General features: G+C 47.1%; 2 protein-coding genes and 1 non-coding gene across 3 annotated transcripts in view; 2 read left to right on the top strand and 1 right to left on the bottom strand.

The window, feature by feature from the left end:
* LOC147737244 (uncharacterized) overlaps positions 1 to 27,889 on the top strand; it is a 542,156-nt gene that overhangs the window by 249,313 nt on the left and 264,954 nt on the right. The window lies entirely within an intron of this gene.
* LOC147737246 (U6 spliceosomal RNA) lies at positions 8,557 to 8,663 on the top strand. The gene has a single exon (XR_015300375.1). It is a non-coding gene; the product is annotated as a U6 spliceosomal RNA (small nuclear RNA).
* On the bottom strand, positions 22,011 to 26,436 carry LOC147737245 (uncharacterized). The gene has a single exon (XM_086920325.1). The coding sequence runs from the start codon at positions 25,518 to 25,520 to the stop codon at positions 23,703 to 23,705; it is 1,818 nt and encodes a 605-aa protein (XP_086776451.1). The 5' UTR covers positions 25,521 to 26,436; the 3' UTR covers positions 22,011 to 23,702.

Here is a 27,889-nt window from a genome sequence, read left to right as displayed (position 1 = left end):
CCACAATTGTTTAATGTTGGTACATTGGCACTACGGATACTTTGGAATTGCACGTAGTGTATTGTGTGGCGGACAATAGACGATAGCGTGGTGCTGACCCGACAGCGTAGAATGGTGTAAATGTAGTGCTCCTAGAAGATTTTTGGCGCCCCAGGAGGCGCTGCAGTTCTTGTGTGCAGTGCCTGGAAAATACGTGACACCGAGGAGGCGGCGCTGATCCCTTTACACCGGGACCCCACTGACTTTGGTATACCATACAACGGGGGATGGCCACGCCGCGATAGAGCAGTACTTGGTCTGGAGCAAAAAGGCTGTCCGTGCATAAGCACCAAAGGGAGTGGGCGGTCGCTCAGGGCCACGGACACGATCAGCGGATTTTCTGGTGGACGAGGGAACTGGACGCTGAGAGCATAACAATATATGTCCAAGGCCTCTGAATCGCCGCGAGGCTGGAGCATCCGAGCGACCTCGTTAACCTCGGTGAAGTCGGCTAAGGGTGCCACCATGGGACGACAAGATAATCGACAGCCGAAAATATCCTTTGACTCTGTCCCGCCATCGAAGAAAACTGTGAGGATGGTGTCTGACTCGAATGGGGCTCAGTGCCCGCCGGCAGCGGGGACTAGTTGCGAGGCGGCTGCACCGGACATGCATCTACTACTGCAGGAAATGAAACAGGGGTTCGCGACGGTGGTGGACAAGGTTGATCGCTTATCCTCCAGGATGGACGCTATTGTGCAGAAGATGGACGTTCACGAGGAACGCATTACAGAGGTGGAGAGAAGGATTTCAGACAATGATGATACCACGGCATCTCATGCTACTAACTGTCAAGAATGGATAACATCCTCAAAGTGATAGCTGCAAAGAAAGAGGAGTTGGAGGCGCGCAGTTGCCGCAATAATGTCCGCGTGGTTCGTGTGCCGGAATCTACGAACACTGGGCGTATGGAGGATTATGTGGAACGGATTCTACAAACAGCGATAGGGGTGGACGCCTTTTCCAAGCAGTTTATCGTTGAGCGGGCACACCGTTCTCTTGGTCCTCAGCCCAAACCTGGAGCTCAGCCTCGACCGATAATAGCTCGACTACTGAATTATCGTGACCGGGACACTGCACTACGGGCTGCAAGAAACGCTAAACAATTGACGTGTGATGGGGTTAATTTTTCACTATAACCAGACTTCACGCCCATCGTGCAAGAACAAAGAAGAAAGTTTTTGGAAGTGAAGAGAAAACTGAGGGATCTACAAATAGACTATGCTTTACTATACCCGGCTAAGCTCAGGATCACGCATCAGGCGAAACAGTACTTCTTCTTGAACCCGCAACAGGTTGAGGATTTCCTAAAAACATTGAAACGTGATCGTGGAAAACGCCCTGCAAAGGGAGATGTGGAGAATGAAGAGGACTGAGCTGTGTGCGGAGTTTGCCGGGAGTTCTTCTTAATTGATGTGATCTGAGTTTCTGATCGTAGTGCATGATGTTATCATGACAACGCGCTGGAGAATATGTTGATGTACTGATAATATGGATAGCCGAGAGCGATGAGGACGGCATTGGGACTACAGGTGGTAACGTATGCCAGGCAACACCCCCTTCCCTCGACATGCCCCACTCAGGGCGGTTCAGTTGAGGGACGAGGAAAAGGGGGTGGCAAAGTGTGTACCTTAGATGACCCTACTAGGGTGTACCCCATTGACAATGTTCGTTACACTGCAGCTGTTGGGGTGTTTGCTAGCGGTGATGGGTGGGGGGAGGGTAGGGGATGCTGGAGAATTGGGGATACTTCAGTGGGTGGTGGGTGGGGTGGGTCCAAAGGTGAAATTATGGTTCATAGATTATTCAGGTGGGTTTGGGGAGGGAGTAGATAGGATTGTATTTGACATAGGTCCTTGTTGGGGGGAGATGTTGCAGACTGACACGAGTTGGAATCACTGGATTGTGTGGGGAAGGCATGTTTGGAAATGGTCGGCTGAAGGAGAGATTATTCAGATGCCGATCGCACACTCGAGGACTGAGTGGGCAAGTAGATGGGGGTGGGGGGTGAACTGGGGGATGATTGACTTGGTTTGGGGGAGTCATGGGGGAAGGGGGGAGGCAGGGGAGTTTGGTTGCACCGGACAAAGGTTACACACGAAATTACAGATCCATTGGAAGGTATGTTCTGGCACGTATGGGCGGTGGTCGGGACGGGCGGGGTAAATATTACTACTGCTGTTACCAGTGATGATGGCTGATGCAGCAGGGAGCCAACTGTTGATAATGTCCTGGAACGTGCGGGGCATCAACGATTCTAGAAAAGGTAGAAATATACTTGCTTATCTGGACAGGCATAATGTACATATAGCCTTGTTACAGGAGACGCATTTCCGCCCCAGATCGGATCCTAAATTTGCTGGTAAATGGGCCTCGGTCAGGAAATTTTCATCATATTCCTCGTACTCTAGGGGTACTGCTGTGTTGATCAAAAAATCGATTGCCTTTCAGATGTTGGGTGAGATCCTTGATCCTGATGGACGCAATGTGATATTGTGGGGAAGATTGGGCATAGATACTGTCGCTATAGTAAACTGCTACGCTCCTAATGTTGACACTCCGGAATTTTTCACTACAATTTGGGGACATGTGTTGGGAGCGGGAGCTACACATGTTATATGGGGGGGTGACTTTAATGTTGCATTAGTTCCCGGCATGGATAGGTCGGATGGTTGCGGTCAATATAACAGGCAAGCGAGGGATGTGCTGATGGGCATCATAGAGGAAGCAGGGCTAGTGGATAGTTGGAGATATTCACATCATGCACATAGAGAGGGCACGCATTTTACATCACACACTAATACATGGGCTAGGCTGGACTATTGCTTTGTGACGCGGGGGCTCTGTGCGGGTATAGGTACGGTAACACATTTGCCCAGAACATATTCAGATCACTGCCCAGTATTGCTGTCCCTGACGTTTCCAGGACATGATAGAATAAGACCTCCATGGAGATTGCTCCCATCTATGCTGCTAGACACAGTTTTTAAAACAGAGTTAGGTGAAGAAATTGAAGAGTTCTTCCCCAGGAACAGGGATTCAGTAAATAGTGTAGAGATGGTGTGGGAGGCATTCAAGGTTAGGGTCAGGGGGATTTGCATATCCAAGGGTGGAGGGGTATTGAGAGACATCCAAAGGACGTTGGGTAAGTTAGAGCGCGAGTTGAAGGAGTTAGAATTTGAGATAGCAAGAAGTAGGGACACAGTGCTGCACAAAACATTTAGAGATAAACTTTCCTAGTATGAGGAGGAAGCAGCGAGAGAAGTCAAATTCAGGGGAAAGTATTGGACTGCGCAGAGTTATTGCAAGGGGGAACGACCAGGCAAAGTGCTGGCTGCAATAACGAGAAAGCCACGCTTTAGTGCCACTATATTAGAAATTGTCACAACGGAAGGCACACGCTGTCAGGATACGAAGAGGATTCAGGAGGAATTTCTGTTGCATTATGGGCAGCTATATACTTCACAACACACTGCCGAGGTTGAAATGGGGAGCTTTCTTGATGATATTGCAATGTGCTGGCTCAGTGATGTGCATAGACTATTCCTTAGTGCACCATTGGAGATTGATGAGATACGCGACGCGATTATGACACTTGCTAATGGTAAAGCGGCGGGACTGGATGGACTCCCTGCGGAGTTTTATAAATGTTACATAGATATTATGGCACCGGTCCTTAAGGAAGTCTATGAGGAGTCATTGGAAGTTGGGGAATTGCCGGGATCAATGAGAGAGGTGGTTATTACCTCCTTGTTGAAACCGGGTAAGGATCCGACGGACCCGGACTCATATAGACCACTGTCTCTCATCAATTGCGATGCGAAGATCCTTGCTAAGGTACTTGCAACACGCCTCTCGCTGATTATGTCTAAGATAGTGTTACCGGATCAAGCTGGTTTCGTGCCGGGCCGCGCCACTACACATAATCTTAGAACATTGTTCTCTTTGATAAAGACGATTGCCCCGGAACTCCCAGTTGCTGCTATCTTTTTAGATGCGACGAAAGCGTTCGATTCGGTCGAGTGGACGTACCTCTTTACTATATTACATAGGATGGGATTCCCTAAATTGTTTGTTAACTGGATAGAGCTGTTATATACCAAACCGACTGCTAGAGTGGTTGTTAACGGATTGCTGTCGGCCCCGATGCCGATAACGAGAGGCACCAGACAGGGGTGACCTCTCTCCCCTTTACTCTTTGCTATGGCGATTGAGCCGCTGGCATGTTGAATCCGTCAGTTGCACAAAGATAGCGCCTTTAACTGCTTTCAACGTCAAATTGGGGTGTCGTTATAAGCAGATGATATCACGCTTTATGTGAAACACCCTCAATCCACTCTTAATCCTATTTTACAAGAGTTCCTAGTTTTTGGTAGGCTATCGGGGGTGCACATAAATTGGAAGTAGTCACAGGTTTTCCCGCTCACGAGTGCCGTTACGAAATTCCAGCTGGATTACCCGCTTGAATGGTGTGACACAGATCTTCGATACCTGGGAAGAGTGATATCCCTGAACAAGGACGAGACGCTCAGGTTAAATTATTGGGTGGCCATCACGAAATTAGCTGACAATGTCACACGCTGGAAGGCACTGCCGTTGTCGATGGCGGGAAGGGCATCGCTTATAAAGATGGTGGTACTGCCGCAATTCTTATACCTATTCCAAAATGTGCCTTACTTCCCTGGCGTTTTTTTCTTTAAACAGTTAAGATCGGAACTCATTTGTCTCTTTTGGGGGGGTAAACAACCGCAGTTGCGTTGGGCCATCCTGACCAGCCTTATGAGAAAGGAGGTTTTGATGTGCCAGACTTCAAAATCTATTATGTTGCTGCCCAAGCACAATATGCCTACTATTGGCTAACACCCACACCTTTCATGCCACAAATCGCTGCAGAGGATTGGATCGCGTGCCCTCTTCCTCTTAATGGCCTAATACTGGGTACGGTTAAGGGCATAGACACACTGTTTACCATGGTGACTTGCACCATAGACGCGTGGAGTAGGATAGCAGGGGTCATTGGTGCTCCGCAATTATATTCCCCGGTACTTCCTCTTACATATCACCCTCGCATATCGCTCTTGCAGGAGAAGGGTTTTCAGTTGATGTGTAAACGCACGAAAATTGCCGTGTTTGGGGACCTGTTCTTAAATGGACGGTTCCGCACCAGGGAACAGCTGTTTCAGGGTGTTACACCTACTCCTCTAGGGTTATTCGATTACATCCGACTTAGACAGGGCTTGCGGGAAGTATTGCCCTGTTTTCCGGATGAACCGGACGTAGTTTTATCACTGCATGCCATGCTGTCAGACGGCCGCCTTCTTGTTCCTAGACTGTATAATAACATTAGGTTACAGCGCAAGGGGCCTGAAAGTTCGGCACGACAACACTGGAGTATGGATTTAGACCGGGACATTACTGACGACCAATGGAACTATTGTTGTGCTATCACAGCTAATATTTCGTCTAGCAGTAGGTTAAAGATCATTCATTTAAAATTTTTACAACGCTTCTATTATACACCTGTTAGGAAGCTACGCTTTCACTTGGCAGATAACGATAGATGTGATCGCTGCAATGTAGCAAGGGGCGGGATTCTTCCACTTAGCATGGGAGTGTCCAGGAATTTACGAGTACTGGTCACAGGTACAGGATGCATTACAGGTCATGACGTCAGGGGTGATTGACAGAGACCCGTTAATTATGCTGTTAGGATACACACGGAATGTGCCTAAGTCTATTCGGAGATTCACAAATGTTGCACTGTTACTGGCTAAGAGACGAGTTGCATGTTGTTGGGGTAGAGGGAGAGCTCCTAAGTTTAAGGAGTGGATTGATGACTTGGTTTATTGTCAGGATCAGAATAATATTTATGCTGATTTGGTGCCTGTACGGAGCAGGCCAAACGATATTTGGGGTCCACTGCAGGCCTATCTGTTGCAAACTGCAGCAACATCCACAGACTCAGATGACGACAGCTGAGTGCAAGGACAATAGCTTTCATCTCAATGTGACCCACTTTATTGACACTTCAGGAGATACACCAGTGGACACCAGTGCGGGACACTATAGAGAACTGGTTAAGGGGCGGGGATGAACCCATTATAGATTGTACGTCGCCTTGGGTGTAGATCAGGGTTCTATACGCACTACAGTCTTCCTGTGCAGGTATTGTACAGACACTGTTCTATTGTATTGGATAAGGAGTGATGTATAAAAGATTCCTGTCTGCTTGATTCAACTGCCTGCGATACATGACTATATGAATGTCAATTACCTCCTCGTTAGTCTTCCTCGCCACATGACTTACATAGTGAGCTTCAGCTCCACACCAGAACCCTCCAAAGCAAAAGTTAGCCTCCCATGCCTCCCATCCCCTCCCAAGATGGCCGACCCATTACCACCTGACCTCTATAAGAGTCGGGCCGGCCCAACCATCAGCCTGTTTTTTTTGTTCTGCGCGTCATTACTCTCCAGATGCGTCTTCAGGTAAGTGGTTCCTGCTGTTGCAGGAACATGGGTCCTTGGTTTGTGGTCCTGCCCTAGCGGACTCTGGGGCTTTTTGGACCTCTCCCCTTCCTTCCCCCGGTCTCTTTTGGGGCTGGTTAAGCTCTGCCTTAGCGAGCCAAGGGTCAATAGGGGGGAGGGCGGTGTGGTCTGGGACTCTGTTGTTCTACTCCCATTTGCCCCCGCGCCTTGCACTGTCTCTGTTATGGCTTTGTCCTATACTCCGCGGTGCTGTGGCTCATGTGCCTGATTAGCTCTGTTGAGCATCAGGTTTTTGTACTGGGGGCTCTGGGGTTCTTGTCCCTGTTCAGGTGGCTTGGTTTGGGTTGGGGTATGTCTGTTGCATGCTCTTTGTTTTTCCGAGTGCTGTCTGCCCCTCTGCTGCGCGTGGTGTCCCGCCGTGTGTTTCAACCCTTGCTTTTTTGACCCCCCCCCCGGTACTGCTTCATGTACACAAGACATGTGTGCTGTGATGCTTCTCTTGTCCTCGCCACGGGTAGACGCATGTGGGCTTGCTGACTGTCTGTACCCTGTGCGCGTGGCCTGCCGCGCTCTGGCTTCTTGATTATGGGGCATTGTATTTTTCGAATCCGCGCTGGGAATTCCAGGTGCTGTAGGCTATTGCTACGGGCACCCCACAAGTCTGTTTAATGGGCGGGTTCCCGCTCTCAGTTGTTTATGGCTTCGGATCCGTTCGATCCGTCATACATGGTTTTAATAGGGTCGGAGGCTTTGATGGTAAGGCCGGCGGTTTACCCTGCGTGCCGCGGCTGTGCCCCCATTGCATTTGCGGGCCCCTGGTGCCCTCACCGTTTCTGTGTGCGCTTCCTATCGGTGCTCCCTGCGCTCTCGGTCCGTTGGGGCTGGCGGGCGGCTGCGGGGCTGTTCCCTGTACTTGCCGTTTGCCTTTCCGGTGCGGCTCTTCTTCCCGTGATTTTCCCGCGCTGGGCGGTCCGGGCTTCTAGGGGGCGGGGTGCCGCTTGTCCTCGCCTTTTCTTGCTCTGCCCCCGAGGGGGCGTGGCCACCTCCATGGCTGTGTGTTCTCCCTCTCGCTTCGTTGAGCACTGTCTCTGCTGTATGCCTCGGGGATCGGTGTGGGCCGTGACTTCCCTCTTTTTTGGCCTTCTCTGTTCAACGGCTGTCCTTGCAGTCTGGGGTATTTTGGGCTCACCACTTCGTTCTCTGGGCCCTGCTGGGCCTCCTGCGGGTTTGCACTCTGCTGTCGCTTTTTATGGGCTCCGTTGGCTGCTTGTGGCACTGCTCCTGGGGTCCTTGTTGGGTGGGCGCCTCGCTTCTTCCTGTGGCCTGCTTCGTGTCACGTTGTGTTTGGCCTTGTGTGTTTTTTTACTCTGGTATCACGTGTACTGGGTATTCGCCTCCTGCTTGTGCTCCGCTTTGTGGGTGCTCTGTCTTGGTGGGTCCTCTGCTTCCTCCTTTGGTTGCTTGGTTCCCTGGTTTGGCGCTGTGTCCTGGCGGTTGTGATGGCTGCTCTTCCTCATGATTGGTTGTTTGCCGCTCCTGCTGTCACGCTGTTCGTGGCGCAGCATTGGGCTTTTCCGGTGTTTGTTCTCTCTTCTTTTTCTGCCTGCTTGGGCTCCTTTGGGGGGTGCTTCTCACATTCCGTTGGGGCTGTGTGCTGGTGGCTCAGTGGTTTACTGCTTCCTCTGTGGGGGCCTATGTTTCGGCCTTGTGGTCACAGGCTCTGCTCCTGGCGGGTTCTCTCTGCCTTTCTTCCTTCTGGGGTCGCTGTTGTGTCCCTTTGGATTTGGTTGCACTGGCCTGGGTTCGGGTCCCGCTTTTGCTGTGCCCATGTCCCCCGACATTTGGTTTTCGGACGGTGTTTTCGCCTGCTCCTTTGCCGGGCTCCCCTTGCGCTCTCTTCCTCGTGTGTGGTTCGCATACTCGGTGGGTGCTCTTGGGGCGTGTTCGCTTCGGCTGCCCCCTGGGCGCTCTGGGGTTGCCGGTTTGCCAGTGGTTGACACGCGTATTCGTTGTGCGTTCCATGTTTCCTCTGTGCTCGCTTCAGCGGCACATTTCCTGGTATTGGATATTTACAGTGAGGATTTGCATGGTCCCTGCACTGGGTTGTCGCTCTCTTTCGTGTGGCGTTCCGTGTTTGGAGTCTCCCGTTGGGTTGCTCTCTCTGCCTTTTTCGCAGGGTTCCTTGGTTTGGCTTGGGTCCATGGTGCTTTGGCTCGGTGGTGTGTCTTGTACCTTGAGTGGTGCCCGCCATTCTCAGGCCGGGGTTCGGTCCCTGCCGTTGTTCTAGGTGTGTCCTTGTGTGGTGCATTTATGGATTGCTTGTTTTTCGGTGCCTGTGGCGTTGGGTTGTGGGGCCTTTTGCTTCGTGCTTGCGGTGTTGCCTTCCGGGCTTTGGGCCTGTGGTCCTTTTGTCCTGTGGACTCCTGTCCCCGCTGTTTTTGTGTGGGGTCGGTCCCGGTTGGTTCCTTGTTGTCCGTCCTCCCGTTTTTTTCCGGGGGCTGTGGGCTGCGGCTTGTCTGTTATGGGCTTCCTGCTGTTGGGGTCTGTCCGTCTGTCTCTGGGCTGCGTCAGTGTTTTCTTGCTGTCTGTTTCTGCTCCTGGAGGGCTCTTCTTGTCTTATCGGGGTCCGCTGCTTTGCCGCTCCCCCCTGTCTCGGCGGGCGACTCTTGCGCCCTTTTCCTGTCGACTTCCTGCTGTCTCCTTGCTTCTCCTTGCCCCCTGGGGGTCGGTGTTTGTTGCGATCCTTCTCTTCTGGGATTTCAGTGCCCTTGGTGCTTTGGCCCTTTGGTGTCTCTGCTTCCTTTGTGTGGTGCCTGCCTGGTCGGTCCGGGGTTTTGGCGCCTGCCTCTTTGTTGCGGGCTCGCTTTGGCGGTTTCGCTAATGCTTTCTCTCCGGGTCCTGTTCGTGGGTTTTCCGGTTGGGGTTGTCTGCCTTGGTGGGGCCTTCCTCTGGTCGTGGTTTGGGTCTTGTGGTCTGGTGGTGTTTTCTTGCCCCTGTCTGTCCTTACGATGATCCTCCCCTTCCTGTTGGTCTCGGGGCCTCTGGCCTTTTCCTTGGTTCTTTTTCCCCCAACTCTTCCCGCTCTGTCTCCTGGGTGTGCTGGGTTCCACCTGCCCGTGTGTTGGTGGTGCCTTCTTCCGGCCATGCTTGGGTTCCCGGTCTGTGCTGGGTCGGTGGTTTCCCTGTGGTCGTTTTTCCCGTCTGGCTTCTTTTTTGCTGTTCCTTGACTTCTCTGGGGTTTTCCCCTGCCTTACTGGGGCTTGTTGGTCCCTGTGGTGAGTTTTTCCCCTGCCTCGTGCTCCGGCGTGTGTGCGGGGTTCGCCCCTTTTGTTTCTTTGGCACATTGGTACTGTCCTTGCCTGGGTCATTTTTAGCTGTGGCTTTTCTGGCCCTGGGTGCTCATGTTCTCATCGCCTCTCCTCCGGTGGTTTGTGGGTCGGGCCTCTCTTTGTGCCTGGTTCGGGAGTCTCCTGGGTCTGTCTGGCCTTGTCTGCTTCCTTTGGGTCTCCGTTTTTTTTTGGCTCTTCGGCCTTCTCGTTTGGGCTCCCGGCTTTGCGCTTCCTGGGGTCCCTTTGCCTGCTGGCTGTTTTTGTTTCCGGCGGTGCTATGGGATTACCTGGCGGGGCCCTGCGCTTCCGGTGTGGGTGTGTCCTCGTTTCTTTCCCCTGGTTTTGGGGTCCTGTTGGCTCTGGTGGCTTCCTGGGTGTTTTGTCATGGCTCGGGCTCGTCTTCACCCTGCCCTTCTGTCCTTCACGCCTTTGGTGTGTTGCTGCCACGCTCTTGTGCCTGTCGGTTCTTCTTTGTCTCGCTGGGCTGGGCCTGGTTGTGGGCTGGCTGTCTGTTTGCCCACCTGGGTGCTCTCTTAGGCGGCTCGCTCCCTTCTTGTGTTTCTTGCTGGGCCGGTTGCTTGGTCCCTGTGCGGGGTGTTCCCGTTCCTGGCCGTTTGGCTTCTTTCTGCCTCTTCTTCTCCCTTCTGGCCGTGGGCGGGCCTGTGGGGTTTCAGTTTATTCGCCTTTCCATGGTTGGTTCTCCTCCGGCTCCTTTCCTGGGTGCCTCCCTGGGTTCTCTCCTTGGAGTCGCGGTCCCTTCTGGGGGTCCTTTGTTTGACGGGGGTTGGTCCCCCTTCTGTCCTTTTTCGGCTCCCTTTTCCATTCTTCCGGCTCTTGCCTGTCTGTTGGATGGCTCTGATGCCGCTTCCCTGTTTTTCTGGTCGCCCTTGCGGTGTTGCTGTTTCGGGCGGCCTGGTTGTCTCTTTCCACTGGTGTTTTTTGTTATTGGGTCGCTGTGGTGGGGATGTCCTCTGTTTATTCGGTTCCTCTCTTGGGCCTTTTGCTCCCCTCTCGCTTTGTGAGGCCTGTTGGGCTGCCCTGGTGTGTTGTTCGGGCCTGCTCGTTTCTGTTCTGGCCCTGGTTGCTGTTGCCTTTATGGTTCCGTACGGTCTGATCCCGTGCCTTTCTCTGCCTTCCTTCGGTTGGGGCAGTTTTCCTGCCGACTCTTGGTGTCTCTGGGGTCCGGTTTGTTTTTCGGCCTTCCCGGTGTCTTCGGTCCCGGGTTGGTTCTCCTACTCGTGGTTGCCTCTCTCCTGGGTGGTCCTTCCGCTCGTGCTGGTCTGTTGGGTTTGCCCTCTTTCGTGGTCATCCCCTTCTGGTCTGTTGTTCCTTGTGTGTTCCATGAAGCCGCTTGGCTTTGGTATGTGCTCACTATGTAAGTCATGTGGCGAGGAGGTAATGCCCCGGTTACTTACCGGTAATCTTCATTACTCCGAGTATAGTCTTCCTCGCCACATGAGTTCCCATCCCTCCCTCCCTGTCTGGCTATCGGCTTCATGTTTGTGCTTGGTGGTTTCAGGCTGATGGTTGGGCCGGCCCACCTCTTATAGAGGTCAGGTGGTAATGGGTCGGCCATCTTGGGAGGGGATGGGAGGCATGGGAGGCTAACTTTTGCTTTGGAGGGTTCTGGTGTGGAGCTGAAGCTCACTATGTAAGTCATGTGGCGAGGAAGACTATACTCGGAGTAATGAAGATTACCGGTAAGTAACCGGGGCATTACTGTTTCTTACTGTGCAGTATCTGCTCCAATGTAATGAGTAAGTTGTGATGTATGAGTACTTCCGGCCCGATCTGATCGCCTGCCCGTGTAAAGTGCCTATATGATTATCAAATGATTGCAATGTGTACCTGTGTAACCTAACTGGTTGTTTCTTCTTTGTGATGTTCATCGAGAAAACTTTATAAATAAAGATTTTTTTTTAAAAAAGGATGTTAAAAAGAACAACCCCTGATACAGCTGCATGAGATAGGGCAAGGCAGCTCAGGAAAAGCTATAAAAAAGATCTCTGGGACGATAAAAGAAAGAGCAATGATAAATTCTGGGCAGAACTCCTCTGTAGCTCAAAGAAAACCAACTCAAAACAGTTTTGGATAATTATAAACAATTTGAACCGGCCAGCAAAAGCTTTATCCTCAAATATACTAGAATCGGAGTTGGGCGGAATTTTCAACCATGAGGTTTTCAGAAACATTCTATCAAGAAAGAAGTAAAAGAAACTCCTACGATTCAGTAGAGGGAAATGGCAAACTCAAAGGGGCCATAGAAATTACCAGCCCAAAAGACGCGTTTACTCCACAAAAAAAAGACCAGATAAATGTCGAAATAAACCCAATAGAGGGAAACGCCTCTCTGACACCACCTACAAACTACATGTCCCCCTCAAGTGAAGGAGTCACACGCATAATCAAGAAAGGCAGAAACGACGGTGCACCAGGCCCCAGCGGCATCCCGCAAGCAATTTTTAAACACGACATCTCGTTTTGGGGTAATTACCTCTCTAATCTATACCAAGAAATAGAGAATATAAATACAATACCAGAAAATTGGAAAGGTTCGATCTTGACTCCAATATTTAAAGGAGGCGACAGAGCAAATCCAGCTCATTATAGGTTGATAGCCCTGCTGGACATAGAGGCGAAATACTATGCCACCCGGGTGCTAGAAGATCTCAAGGCATGGTCTGACAACCTTAACCTTATCCCGGCTAACCAAACGCGTTTCAGGCAAGGCTTAGGGATGACGACGAACATCTTAGGTCTACCACTAATTGCGAACAAGTACAAGCAGAGGAAATTACATCTCTACCTCTGCTTTGTAGACCTAAAAGCAGCCTTTGATAGTGTCGATCGTCACCTACTGTGGAAAAAGCTGCGAGCCTGGGACATACCTGACAGGGTATTAAAAGGCATATTGCTATTTTATTCAAATACCTGGCTATGGATCAAGATAGGTGATGGGTCCAGGCTATCGAGGAAGCTGCTGACCACCAGAGGCTTAAAACAATGGTGCGTCCTGGCCCCACACCTTTTCAATCTGTTTCTATCAGACCTCTCTCAAAGGCTGGACAGTATTAACTCCCATCCACCAAAGCTTGGTGAATTGAGGCTTTCGCATCTTTCGTATGCGGACGACGTGGTGTTAATGAGCCAAACAAAGATCGGTCTACAAAGATGCCTTAACGAAATGTCATCTTATATTTCAGAAAATAAACTTGAAATAAACACATCAAAACTAAAACTATGGTGATTGGTAGCAAAAAGCAAAGAAAACAGACAATTTGGCTTAATGGAACCCAGCTAGAGGAGGTAAAAAAATAAGAATAACTAGGCCTCTACATTGACAACTCTAAAAATGTCACCGAGCAAAAAAAGTATATGTCTCAGAGAACAAGTGCCTTAACTTTTGCCTTCAGTTTACTGGCTAAAAAGCTGAAGGGTCCCTCCTATAAACCCTTGCTTGCTTTAATGAAGGCAAAAATCCTGCCAACTCTATCATATGCCAGCGCTGCCTTCCATGGCGAGGACGGAGAGCTCATAAACAAACTAATAGCTTCCATCTACAAAAAAGTATTCCACATACAAAGGTCGGCCTCTCCAGCGCAGGTCCGCCTTGAATTTGGTCTAATAAATGAAGAAATAGGAAGAATGTATGCAACTGTGAAAACCTGGTATCGCCTGAAACTAAATGCAGCCACATCAGAAATCAACGAAGCTCTTTGGTGTGAATTAAATGAGGATAAAACTTCTCTTTTTAATCAATACCTCACCAAATCCCTCTCCACTACATGCACAATGGAATTATTGAACACAAATTTGCCGTACCAATCTTTCAAGCAAGCTGTAAATAAGGCGTCAAAAAGCCATTTGTCTCTTTTGGATAAAAACATTTTTAGATCAAGGTCGCATGCCTGGATGGTGTTAAACCACTATAAGTCCCTTGCACCGGTGGCATACCTGAGCAAAACATTTTCAATTAATGTAAAAATGCAACTTATGACACTACGTTTTGGAATCTTACCATCCTTGGCTGACCAGCCCGCGTGGTTGCATACAGGCCCCAAAACATGCCGGCTGTGCAACTTCTACAAAGAAGATCTTATCCACGTAATCTGCACATGCAGGAAACTACAGGAGGAGCGAGCGCTCCTTTTAAAAACATGCTTCAATCAGAGGGGCATTAGATCTTGCAGAGCTGCAATAACAGCGTGCCTAAACCCCTCTGATCCCACATTGAATGGCAGACTGATTACATTTCTCAAAGTGTTTACAAAGCTGTGCTAAAAGGGGTCGGAAGCATGCCCAAGTGAGGGCTAACTCACGGAACAGACTTTTTTCGTATTCTACTAACAATGGTCATTTCAGAGATCCTATGTAGAGATGAAGTGACTGTATATTTGAATTCTTGTCTTATTAACCTTTGTACAATACTGTTTTTTATCCGTTTTTTGGTTCTTGTTTTAAAATTGTTATGGCTTTAATTAACTAAACAATAAACATTACATTATTTGACATTATTTATTTGATTTATGAATTCAGATTAACTTTATTGAAAATTTCAATTGTTTGTGTTTGTATAGTGAATTTTTTGTGGAATGTATGATAATTGTGTAAATGAATTGTAAATATTTTGTTTGTAAATAGTTAGATGTTGGAATTTAAATGTATTGAATGTACAGTTTTCTCCTTTTTTGCGAAACTTTCAAAAGAAGAAGAAATAGACAGGTATAAATAAAAATACCGGGTCAAACTCAATACGTTTGTGTTTCTCCTATGATCTGAAATACGTTTTTGGAAATTAATTGGGTGTAGACATATTCTTGCGTTTTCTAGTTTATTACTATCCAGTCTACCCCATACCCTACATGGACCTAACTCCTTTGTTTCACAAAGATAATCCAAAACAAGGCAGTACGACCCATCAGGTTTGGTAACAGTGAAATGAGGTTTATTCATGGGTGACACACATGGCTCAATCACACCTTGATATTCTAATTGTTCAAGGATTTCCGCAATGGAGGCTTTAGCCACTCGCCGCATGGGATAGCGGGGTGGTGGCTGTGGCATACACCGCAATGGAATCTCGTGTCTGGGTGAAAGTTTAGCCCACCCGACTTGAGTATGGTACAACGCAGGTGCAAGCACCAGAGCACACTCTTCTGCAAAGTTCTGCGGACTGCTCCTGGGGTACGGTGTGCGGAAAGCTGGGGAGGGTGACCTCCTCCCCTCTTGGAGCGGCCAAAATGAAAAGCGGGGCCAGTCTGACTCAGCTAACAGAATGTCATATGTAGAGGTCAGATGTTCCCAAAAAATCCCTTTTATTACACGTTGGATATCCCCTTCTATTAAAAGAACTATATCATATAGTCTGTCAGGGGGAGCCACCCTACTGTCAGCAGTTTCCATTGTGATAAAAGTGTCAGTTGCTGTCGCATTCAGATATGGACGCAGTGCTTGCGCACTATTGTAACCTCCGCTGCGCTGTCGAGCAGCGTTAATGCCCATGTCAGGATCCGAAGCTGTGTTCTCACTATCCGTGGCATACCTTACGGTTAACGCAGCAACTTTCTTTTTCTGAAAATGAGGGCATTAACGTGGCAAGTCTTCCAGCTTGCCTTTACCATCAGATGGGTGGGGCTGCTCACGTCCTTGTGGGGCACCCCGACCCCTGCCGTGTTCTCCTCCACCAGCTTGCGCGCGATGTTTCCTGTGAAGAACGAGAAGAACGTTGCTCAGGAACCTGAAATCTATCAGGAGACCTAATTCTTGCGTGGTCGCACAAATCATAAGTGCGCTCAGTAGACGCTGGTATCTGCGACGCCGGACGCGACCCCTGTTTCTATTGCTGCTTCCCCTGATTTTTATTCTTCCAATTCTGTTTTGGAAAATTTGGATGGTCGTCTTTAGTAGACTTTGCTATCTGAGTCTGCGGTTGAGTTGCCGTTTTAGCAAAAGGCTTAACATCCAAACTATTGCGGCCAATGGTCTTATAAGCCTCCGCAATAATTCATGGTAACGCTCGGGGTTTGTCGACGTCTTGGACAAGGCGCAAAGCATTCCACACCTGAAAGTTAACCGCATCTCCCTTTACATTACAAAAGATGAGATCAGCAACTACGTCAAACACTTCAACGAGCCTCATTCTCAACTCGACAGCCACCTCCGCAATGTGCTCATCCGGAACATGCTTGATCACAGAGGGCAAGACATTCATAGACGGCGTGCAGAAACACTTCCCATATTCTGCTGCAAATACTTTACCCCAAATCTCACAATCTGTTACCTCTGGCAATAAGTCTTTCTGCAAACTAATTATGAGAATCCTGTGTTTTTCCAAAGGAGTGGTATTAGGAAACACTGCTTCCAGTTGGTCAAATTTCTCAGCAAGCCAATAAGAGATATCGTACTTAGTTTGAGGGTGCTTGCCCATTACCGAATTAACCGAATTAACCATGACTGGACTAATCTACATCCCGGCCGGTCCAACTTGTTCCGCTGCAAGAAACATATTGAACTAAAGCACTATGTACCCCAACAAAAAAGGTATAAAGTTGACACAAGTCGTCAATTGGGGCATTGAGATAACGTGGATATGGTGTGAACCCGGCTAAGACTGGCCAAGTGGCCCCAGGAATTGACAAGGGACCTAACCGCACCGGAATTACGGTGTGGGGGAGGGTGCCATACAACCAAACACGATGCTGCCATGCCGAAATTGGAATCTCTTGTGTCCTATATTGAGTATCGTTCACAGGAATCGCAGTGTGAGTGTATGTATGAAACGTATCCTCATCCGCATTTATTGCAGGAAACGTGACCCAAGAGAAGAAAAGCTCAAAGGGGAACGCCGAATCAGCCCTCACAACAAAGATAACAGACATACCATCGTCTGGTACTCCAAACTGCGTCAGATGATGCCAGAGCGCTGCCCAACTATGCTGAGCTATGTCAATATCACCCATGAGGACATAGAGAATAAAAACAATTTATATAAATTGCAGTACAACAAAGGCTAGTAATTCAAAATGTGAACCTTTTCATAAATCTCATGCTTGAATTAAACTATGAAAACAACAACAATTGTACAGAGTTCCCCACAATGGGTAAACTAAAGTAACTAAATAGAACCTCTCTCTTAAGGAGTGTATATGGCAGGGAATGTGATAATCCCTTTGCGGAATTAAGGATGCCTCACACAAGTCAAAAATTGGACGACTGTTGCCATCCCACCCGATGATCGTCCAGTGTCATCATTGGCTTCCTGCTCCTGCGGCAGGCTGGCGATGCAATGCCCGTCGGGCAGCACTAGGTGCTACACTTTAGCGGAGTTCTTTTATTCCTTTGCCAATGGGTGCATGTGTGTGAGGGGCCTAGGAAGAAAGTGCAATGGTGAGCGTGAGTGGGGTTTAAAAAAGGTCAGTAGAGTCCATTAGGAAAAACTTTAATAACATGGCTCACTGCCTTATTAAAAATAAGTGAAAAATGAGGGGTATTGAGGCGTGACAATTGGGGTGATCAAGCCTCATTCAACCCTCAATCAAGGTGTGGTCGACATGTTTCATGCCTCTAAGGCAATTCTTCAGGACCAAAGTGCTCATCAAATTGCTACAGATTCCCCCAGTGATTGGAGGAATCGAGTATACGACCTGTATTGTGTCGCGGGATCAACCCTTCATTGAGGCCCTCCCTGGGACTAGGAAAGGAGACAAAAGAAGGGTACAGTCAATAGTATGTCTGTTTCTGAGGATGCTATTACATGTGATAATAACATGCTGATAGAGTTGTGGTGAAGGGGATCACAACCCCATTAAACTGATAACACTCGTGTCAGAGAGGGTTAAAAATTGAGTGAAGGAAGAACGAGGTGGAACTGCGTCCTGCACCCGCCATATGTGATCAGCAATTGACATGCATTATTTTTATTCACATAAATGGCGTGCCACACCATGCTAACTAACACATGTGTGTCATGCAGGCAGCGGTAGGTGTGTGCATTCACACCAAAAATTGAAATAGAAGAAAGAACCATTAAAACACACTAACTGCTTAAAAACTAGGCATATCATAGCTAGCACCAATATGGTGATACTCCTAAATTGGAGTTTTTCGTGTTGAATCAACCCGGGTAGGTAATGAACAAGAAGATCTTACCCGCAGTCCCTGGTCGGTAATCCCACAGACTGTCCTGGTGGGGCCAGAGCTGTGTGAAAGTCACCTAAAAGGAAGCAATTTCACCACTTGTCATGGGGCTAGTTAGCGGTAAAGCTTACCATTATTTGCGGTACCAATCGGTGTTATACCATGGCGATCGTGAACCGATGCCGTTGGTGAGTCATGCCTCGGTACATCGCACCTTACCTTACTCGCTTCTGGCATAGGGCATGTAGTCACCTACCCAGCCCACATCGGTAAACTCGCAGGACATCCGGTCGATCCATTGTGCGACCCAGCCGCTTAAGATAGCGAGTTGCGCGGGCGCCGTGATGGGCGTGTCCAGTGAGTGTGGCTAGGCAGCGCGACGCGGTAGGGTGTAGAAAGGGAGGATTACCACGCGTGGATGGGTTGATAAAGGCAGGCGCCATCTTGGAACGGGTTTTTAGGCAAGGGTGATTCAATGTTAGAGTTAATGTCTGCTCGGACAAAGATAGTGAAGTCCGAGTTTATGTTATCTGGCCAGCATAGTCCAGGGCACAGCATCATTCAGGCCAAGTTCATCAGTTTGCAAACAATGTACCCATCTTTGTTCCATTTTAAAGAGGGCTTGTTGACTTATTGAGGGATGGCATTCCAGGATAGTCCATTGCATATTCTCTGCCAGATGATTCTGTTCTCTGCAGTGGTCATATAGTCTTGTGTGGGTCTTTTTACAGCGGATGTTGCTATTATGCTCCATGATGCGTTGTTTCACAGGACGCATCGTCATCCCAATATAGATCATCCTGCAGGGGCATATAAGTACATAAATACACCTTGAGCTATTGCAATTAGTGTGTTTATTGATGTTCCAGGTGAAGTCCCTCGGCAGTTCTATAGTTTTACCCTGGATAGTTTGGGGGCAAACTACACAGGATCCACAACGGTGGTGTCCCGTAACCGGTGGAAGGTCCCATAAGGTATTAACAGGGCGGGTACTCGATTTTTTAGGGTGAGTGTGAATCAAAGTGTCTTTAAGATTCGCTGTTCTCTTAAATGCAAAGCGGGGGCGAGGCAGTTCCATGCCCGCTGTGTTGAGAATCCCCCAGTGTGAGCTCACAGTCTTTTTTATGAACGTGGAATGCTTGGTGTAGGATGTCACACATGTGATCGTGTCATCTTTTTCTTTGGTGTGGACTTCAAGCAATGACTCTCTGTTGTTATTTAGTGCTCTTTTGAGTGATGTCTTTAGGAGTCGTGTGGGGTATCCCCTGTCCTGGAGCTTATGTTGCAGGATACTCGCTTCTTGTTTGTAGTCTTGGACAGAACTGCAGTTTCTCCGAAGGCGGAGAAATTGCCCAAATGGCAAGTTCTCCCTCAGGGCTCTCGTATGATGACTATTATACAAGAGTAGACTGTTTCTATCAGTCTCCTTCTTAAACAGAGTAGTAGTGATCGCTGAGGGATCTAATTGAATGGTCAGATCTAAGAAGGGTATAGATGTTTCAGAGATAGTGCCCGTGAACTTTAAGAATGGGTCCTGCTGGTTGATCCATGTACAGAAGGCCTCACAGCTAGGGCGATCACCCTTCCAGAAAATCAAAATGTCATCGATATATCGACGCCAGAGTGTAAGATTCTCTCGAAAGGGGTTTTGTTCCGGAGGGTAGATGTGATTCTTTTCAAAAGTGGCCATGTAGATACAGGCCAGGCTCGGTGCAAACGTCGAACCCATCGAGGTTCCGCGGACCTGATGATACAGTTGTAATTCGTATCTGAAGAAATTCTCAGTCAGGGCTATGTGGGCTAGCTCCATGATGAAGGCTATTGGGGTAGGGGAGATCCATTCTTCCTGTCGCATCAGTGAGTCCACAGCTTCTAATGTGGCTTGTTGCGGAATGTTGGTATACAACGCCTCTACGTCTAGGGTTAGGAGTAGATCGACGTCTTCTCTTCCATCGATGTCATTAATCAGACGGAGGACGTCTCTGGTGTCTTGTAAATACGACGGAATTTGCTTCACCAAAGGTTGGAAAAAGGCGTCACAAAATTGGGACAAGGGCTCCAACAGTGATCCGATGCCAGAGACAATTGGTCTCCCTGGGACTGGGGTGGTACCCTTGTGAATTTTGGGGAGGGTGTAAAAATAAGGTGTGACAGGGTCCGTTGTCACCAGGAACTCAGCTTCCTTCTTGCTGATCCACTCGTTGGTCTTGGCTTCAATAACAAGACTTGTGATGGTTGTAGTAAGCCGTTTTGTGGGATCCTCCATGAGTGGTCTGTAATGTGTAGTGTTCGACAGTTGTCGTATGCATTCAAGGTCATAGTCCTCATAATTTTGTATAAACGTGGCTCCCCCTTTGTCTGCCTGTTTGATGACAATAGAATCATCCCTGCCCAAATCAATGGATGCTTGTCTTTCCGCAGCTGTTAAATTGTGGAAGGGTTTGACAATTGGTTTATTCCGCAGGCTCGTCAGAACCGCTCGTTCGAAAGTTAAGACTTCCGGTGGAACCATCCCATCAGTCGGGGTGAAGGTGGATGGTTTTTTCAAACCAGTATCTTGACTGGGAAGCTCAGGTCGATTCTCGAAGAACGCCCGGAGACGTATTTTCCTGAAAAATTGTTTAAGCTCAATCATTTCTTGGAAACTATCAGGGGTCGGGTGGGAACAAACCCGAGACCTTTTTCCAAAACACTCTTCTCCGTTGGTGAAAGAATTTTCTTTGACAGATTAACGATCAGACTCGTCTCCCCCTGGCTGCTGTGCTCCTGGTCTCCATTGCTGTTGATATTGGCGGCTGATCTTGCCATTGTACTCCTTTCTGCCCGCCTCGCTTTCGCCCTCTTCCTCTGCCCCAACCTCTGCCTTGAAAAGGTGGCGGATTGAGGGGGTAAAATTGCGGGGGGCCTTGCGGGAAGAAAGGGTATTGCCACGCTGGTGTCATATGAGGTGGGCCGTGGAATACTGGGCCTTGTTGGTAACCTTGTTGCCAAGTGCGTGGTGGGGCTCATGGATTCCTAGAGGGATAACCACCACTGGAATCGCTGCTTGTCGATCCACGTCTGCTGTCACTGCCTGAGTTGTCATCAGATGAATAGTTATTCTTTTTCCCTTTAAAACCGTCTTTGAGATAGGGATAGACTTTTTCTTTCTCAAACTTGGCAATGTCTTTCTCAAGTTTTGTTGTCTTTTGTTTTAATAAGAACTCATGATGGTCAGACATTTCTTGATTGATCTCAGCTAACTTAGTGGTGAAAGCCGTTTTATTATTCTTGGAAGTTGCGTTCTTCATGGTGGCCTCTAGGGCTGAGATCTTTTCTAACAAGGCGTCAGAGAGGCGCTTTGCTGTTTGAGTGATCAAAAATAGTAGATCCTTGGTGCATTTCCAGGATACCTGGCACCAGTCTACTTTAAAACGTTTGTCTTCCAAGAATAGTCTTGGGATTATGTTGACAATTAAGCCCTGTGGGGCTATGTTGCTCCTCAAATAATCCGTCATCATGATCCCGTGGATCGTAATTCTTATAAGTTCTTTTTTCATCTCCGTCAGGGTTGTCCATTCATCGGAAGATGTACCAGATGTGGAGACAGGAGGGTTGGTTAGTATTGATGGCGTTGTTCTGTATGCCTCGGCTATGGTGTCCTCATCGAATTAAACTATAACACATTCGTATAAGTAGGTTAATCTGTCACGCCTGTTAACCGGAAAAGGTGTTGAGGGTATTGTGGACAGATACGAGCACTAATCAAGACTTTGGGCGCCATGTTGCGGGAATTATGCTCATGCGCAGAACTATGCACAGGAAACCAGGACCTCAGTGTATTGTGGTGTACCAAAAATCCACCTCAGTGCCCAGAACCCCTATCCGACTAGCAACAGTGTCTCATTCATTCTCCGTACTACAGCGAAGCTACCAATGAACAAGCGACTTTGGGACCTCTCAGGTTTAGTGGGAATCAAGAACACTCTTTTGTTTTTATTCTCATAAATGTCCACAACGTGAGCAATCAGAGACACTGTATAGTTTAAAATGTTTATTTCAACTACGTGCTCTAAGATGCAGTATCTTTATTAACATAAGTAAAAAGATGCATAAAATCAATAAAATCAACATTGTTACAATTCCATAAAATACAAAGGGAGAAATCATATTATAATGATAGTGGAACCATGTCTATAGCGCCTTGTGTACCACCCTCCCCTTGCTAGGAGCTAGGTATTATAATAATAGAAGATCTCTAGGTTAAAACCGGGAACCCCATACCTCCAAAGTCAGGTGAAGTGAATCACATACCAGATCAGCACAGCTCTTTGTCGATTGAAAGGTTTTTCCCAAGTGCTAGACTCATGCATGCAGTGCAATAATAAAAGCACCCTAGTTTCAGAAATGAGCAGCTGTGTTTGTGTTGTGTCTAGAGCGTGGGCCGATCAACCTGCATCAACACATACATTGTTATTTTAACCTTGAACACTTTGTGCAGACTTGAGGTCGCAGTGTGAGTCTAGAGATATGAAAAACAGACCATTCTCATGTGAAGGAAAAGCAAGAAGTTGGTCTTTATAAAAACAGAGACGTAGTGTCATGTGCAAAAGCAGCAAAATGGCGTTTTCGCAACTAACTCATTTATGCTTATATAGCAATGTGTGAAGGCAGAATCGTATTCGTCCCTACACTTTTACAGGTAGCATGAACAGGAACACTAGGATGTTTTATTTTGTAACTCTTCATCGCCAAATAAAAACCACCAGTGTTTCTTTTCTTTTAATCCACATTGTGCTAGTCTCCCAGTGGATTTCCTGTTATATCACGTTTTTTCTATGTGTACCGAAGTGAACAATCCCTGGGAACAGACACTTTTATTATTCTACAAATCTTTCGTTTTCTTCATTTCTTCTAGTCGAGTCTTCATTCATCTGGTATTTGAATAACCCACATAATTATATATTTGTTCCTATAATTCCTTCATGTCAAAATAACTGCACTGTTCTGCTCCTGTTTATGTCCTCAGATGAGTCAATATTATAGTTAATGTTCTTAAGTTCTTTTTGAATTCACTGCCTCTCGAAGATTATTTCTAAGTGAGTTAAATGAAGGTGTGTGTTCGCTGAGGCTATGTAGGATCAGAAATTGACAAAAGCTTGTCACACTTTTAGTGCAATTGTAAGGTTTAGCCCAGGTGTGTTCGTAATTGACAAAATCACTTCTGACATTCATTGCAATGCCCATGTTTACTCTGTGTGTGTTAGTTGATGTATCCGTAGGTTTAATAACTTACAGAAGATATTCACACATTCACTGCACCTGAAAGGATTTTTCTCAGTGTGCATTAACTGATGAATCCTTAATGCGGAAGATTTCCTAAAGGTACTTCTACACTCACTACAGTTGTATGGTATTTACAGAGTGTGTGTAAGCTGATGTCTATATAGGCTTGATAATTGACTACATTTATTCACACATTCATCCCACTTGAAGGCTTTTCTTCTGCGTGTGTTCGCTGATGCCTGTTTAGGATTGATAATGGACTTCAGCTTTTCAAGCATTCATGGCATTTAAAAGATTTGTTTCCCCTTTGTGAGCTCACTGATGATTTCTTAATGCTGAAAAGTAAGTAAAACTACTGCCACATTCACTGCAATGGTATGGGTTTTCCCCAATGTGTATTCGCTGATGTCTCCGGAGGCTTGTTAACTGACTGAAGCTCTTTACACATTAACTGCACTGGTATGGTTTTTCCCCTGTGTGTATTCTCTGATGTGCGTGGAGCTGTGAAATTTGACTGAAGCTCTTTACACATTCACTGCACTGGTATGGTTTTTCCCCTGTGTGTATTCTCTCATGTGCATGGAGCTGTGAAATTTGACTGAAGCTCTTTACACATTCCTTGCAATGGTATGGTTTTTCCCCTGCGTGTATTTTCTGATGTCTGTGGAGGTTTGAAATTTGACTGAAGCTCTTTACACATTCCTTGCAATGGTATGGTTTTTCCCCTGTGTGTATTCGCTGATGTTTTTGGAGGTGTGATAACCGACTGAAGCTCTGCACACATTCCTTGCAATGGTATTGTTTTTCCCCTGTATGTATTCTCTGATGTCTTTGGAGCTCTGATAACTGACTGAAGCTCTTCACACATTCATTGCAATGGTATGGTTTTTCCCCCGTGTGTGTTCGCTGATGTCTTCGGAGGTTTGTTAACCGACTGAAGCTCTTCACACATTCAGTGCAATGATATGGTTTTTCCCCTGTGTGTGTTCGCTGATGTGTTTGGAGATATGATAACCGACTGAAGCTCTTCACACATTCACTGCACTGGTATGGTTTTTCCCCTGTGTGTATTCTCTGATGTGCGTGGAGCTGTGAAATTTGACTGAAGCTCTTTACACATTCCTTGCAATGGTATGGTTTTTCCCCTGTGTGGGTTCGCTGATGTGTTTGGAGTTCTTGTAACCGGCAGAAGCTCTTTACACATTCCTTGCAATGGTATGGTTTTTCCCCTGTGTGTGTTCGCTGATGTGATTGGAGATGTGATAACCGACTGAAGCTCTTCACACATTCACTGCACTGGTATTGTTTTTCCCCTGTATGTATTCTCTGATGTCTTTGGAGGACTGATAACTGACTGAAGCTCTTCACACATTCATTGCAATGGTATGGTTTTTCCCCCGTGTGTGTTCGCTGATGTCTTCGGAGGTTTGTTAACCAACTGAAGCTCTTCACACATTCAGTGCAATGATATGGTTTTTCCCCTGTGTGTATTCTCTGATGTGCGTGGAGCTGTGAAATTTGACTGAAGCTCTTTACACATTCCTTGCAATGGTATGGTTTTTCCCCTGTGTGGGTTCGCTGATGTGTTTGGAGTTCTTGTAACCGGCAGAAGCTCTTTACACATTCACTGCACTGGTATGGTTTTTCCCCTGTGTGTATTTTCTGATGTCTGTGGAGGTTTGAAATGTGACTGAAACTCTTCACACATTCACTGCAATGGTATGGTTTTTCCCCTGTGTGTGTTCCCTGATGTGTTTGGAGGTGTGATAACCGACTGAAGCTCTGCACACATTCCTTGCAATGGTATGGTTTTTCCCCTGTGTGTATTCTCTGATGTGTGTGGAGTTCTTGTAACCGGCAGAAGCTCTTTACACATTCACTGCACTGGTATGGTTTTTCCCCTGTGTGTATTTTCTGATGTCTGTGGAGGTTTGAAATGTGACTGAAACTCTTCACACATTCACTGCAATGGTATGGTTTTTCCCCTGTGTGTGTTCCCTGATGTGTTTGGAGGTGTGATAACCAACTGAAGCTCTTCACACATTCAGTGCAATGGTATGGTTTTTCCCCTGTGTGTGTTCGCTGATGTGTTTGGAGATGTGATAACCGACTGAAGCTCTTCACACATTCAGTGCAATGGTATGGTTTTTCCCCTGTTTGTATTCGCTGGTGCTCTTTTATGGTTTCTAACTGGCTAAAGTTCTTGACATATTCCGTGCAATTGCCAGATTTTTCTCCTGACCGTCTTTCCTGAAGGGTCAGCATAATTAATAAACCACTTGCATTATTTTCACATTCCCTGTATGTGTGTGATATTTTGGATGCTTGATTTCCGATTTAACAATAAAATACAAGATTCACTAAATACCTGCCACATTCATAATATCAGTAAGGCTTCCTTGTGGGTGATGGCATCTTTAGAATGGATAATGGCTTCGCATGCTTGCGGGTAAAGCTTAATCTTCCTTCCAGTAGGTGCAAATTGGGACAATACTCTGTACTTCAGAGAGCAGAACTCCGCTTTCCTTTAGCCTTCAGTTGTTTGGCTCCACTTCGTTGTGCTTTTCCCTGGTGCCTGTGGTTTGGCTAGAAACAGTTAACAATACACTAAGAGCACTGAATGGTGGTCTGTTGCCAGTTTTGATAGCGAAGCACTGCTCTAGCCATATCATGATGGTGAAGCGACTCGTAATGTGTACAGCTACTCCAAAGAGTGTCCTGGGGCCAAGCACAGGTCAGAAAAGAAAGTAAATCTGGTTGTTTCAAACATGAACAAAAAGCCAAGTTTTCAACTTTTTTTTAAACATTATCATGTTACTAACAGCTCAAAGCTGAAGAGGGAGTTTGCTCCAAGCTATGGATCCCAAATAGACACGAGACCTTCCTCCAACTCTCATACCGGCCTCATGATCAAAGCTGGTGTTGGACACTTGTTTATACAGCCGGTGGCTTGTCAGTTTTGTTGTCTTGGTTTTGTTGAGGTCATTTATTCGTCTTGGGGTGTCGAGGTGCAGAGCTCAGACTCGTACACTCACTGAATTGACTTTGACTGCTTCTTCCTGGATTTGTCCTCTGCCTCTGATTGCACTGATGTTTTTGGAGCTCCTTTTTTTTGACAATTTTTGCTGGTTTGATGTGTTATCTTCTTTATTCATAATCAATCCGTGCATTTAAGGCTTATTTTCTGTTGGATGTAAAGAAATGTAATATTACTAAATGCAAATGTAATACAATGTGAATACACAATATTTAACCAGCTGGATAAGACATCTCTTCTCTACCATATTTGAAATTTAGTAAGGAACATTTTACCATACATGGATATTTCATGAAAACTGTGGTTGAACATGTCACATCTTATTTACTTCTGAAAAGGCAGTGATTTACCATTGTTCAGAGTAAATTACTAAGGAAAGGTCAGCTACAGAGCACTCATGTGCTACAGGTACAGTTTTGGGTAGAAACACATGGATAAGATTTCATTTAAACAGAACAGATTGTGGAAAAAGAGAGGAATCAGGAAGCGCTGCCATTAATTCAGTTTCAGGAAGTATCTACCAAAGGTAGCTCTTCAGGAAGTGTATAACAAAGGTAACTCTTCAGGAAGTGTACAACAAAGGTAACTCTTTATGAACTGTATAACAAAGGTAACTCTTCAGGAAGTATATATGACAAAAGTAACTCCGGATATCTTTTTCCAAAATGCTTTCCTGTTCACACTGGATCAGCTCAAATGCCAATTGCCGCCTTTACCTTGCTTGTTACTAAAGACAGGGGTCCCTGTTTACACAGGGTGGTCACTCCTTGACCACAAGGGAGATGTCTTCAGTCTTCTAGTCGGTATAGAATGTCGAAGGTCCAGGAGTTTCATTTCAGAGTTTCGTTCCAGGATAATCTAAAGTCCTGGGGACACAGCACCTATCTTTATATTAAGAAAATGGGCTGGATTACCCGCTAGGTCCCTCCTATGGGTGGACCTGGGAAGGGGGTGGTTACACCCCTTACCCTTTGTCCAGTATCGCGCCAGAGCGGGGCTGGAGTGCTCCAGCAACTGGTTTGCACCGGGCTATGCATGGAGCATCTTGTGTGCCCCAGGCAGTGCCTGGAAAAGCATTGTTCCATTCAACCCACCCTGCCCCAATACACTACAGGCTGTCTGGGGAGGTGCTAGCACCTCCCTCAACAGGAAAACCATTGTCCAGGCCTCCCTTGCTGGAGTTTCGTCCAGCAGCAGGAGGTCAGACTCGTGTCTCTGGCAGCAGCATCCATTTTGTGATGCTGAAGCTCTGTTTAACTTTAACCGGGTAAAGCAGTAACATACATGTCTTTTTCCTCTAGAAGGGTGGAATGCTACCCCCACCGCCGTAATTGGTGGGGGGGAGGGGTAGTATTCCAAAGTGTTTGACACCTTACACCACGTGTTTTGATAAAGCCACACCAAAGTTAGCATTTAACCACGAGGATTGTAATGCACTTAAGAGTATATGGTATGGCTATATCATAGAACAGCTATTAGGACATGGTTCTGAAAGCTGCAGAGGGGCTCAGCTCATGCTAGGGCACCCTCTCACATAAAACCAAGCACTCTGCCTCGAGGATTGTCGAGGCCTACCATGGGAGTGACTTATAGGTGC

Source organism: Lissotriton vulgaris, chromosome 1_1 (assembly GCF_964263255.1).
Source record: "Lissotriton vulgaris chromosome 1_1, aLisVul1.2, whole genome shotgun sequence".
In the NCBI taxonomy this organism is placed as follows: Eukaryota; Metazoa; Chordata; class Amphibia; order Caudata; family Salamandridae; genus Lissotriton; species Lissotriton vulgaris.
This window is presented reverse-complemented; position numbering and strand designations above follow the sequence as displayed.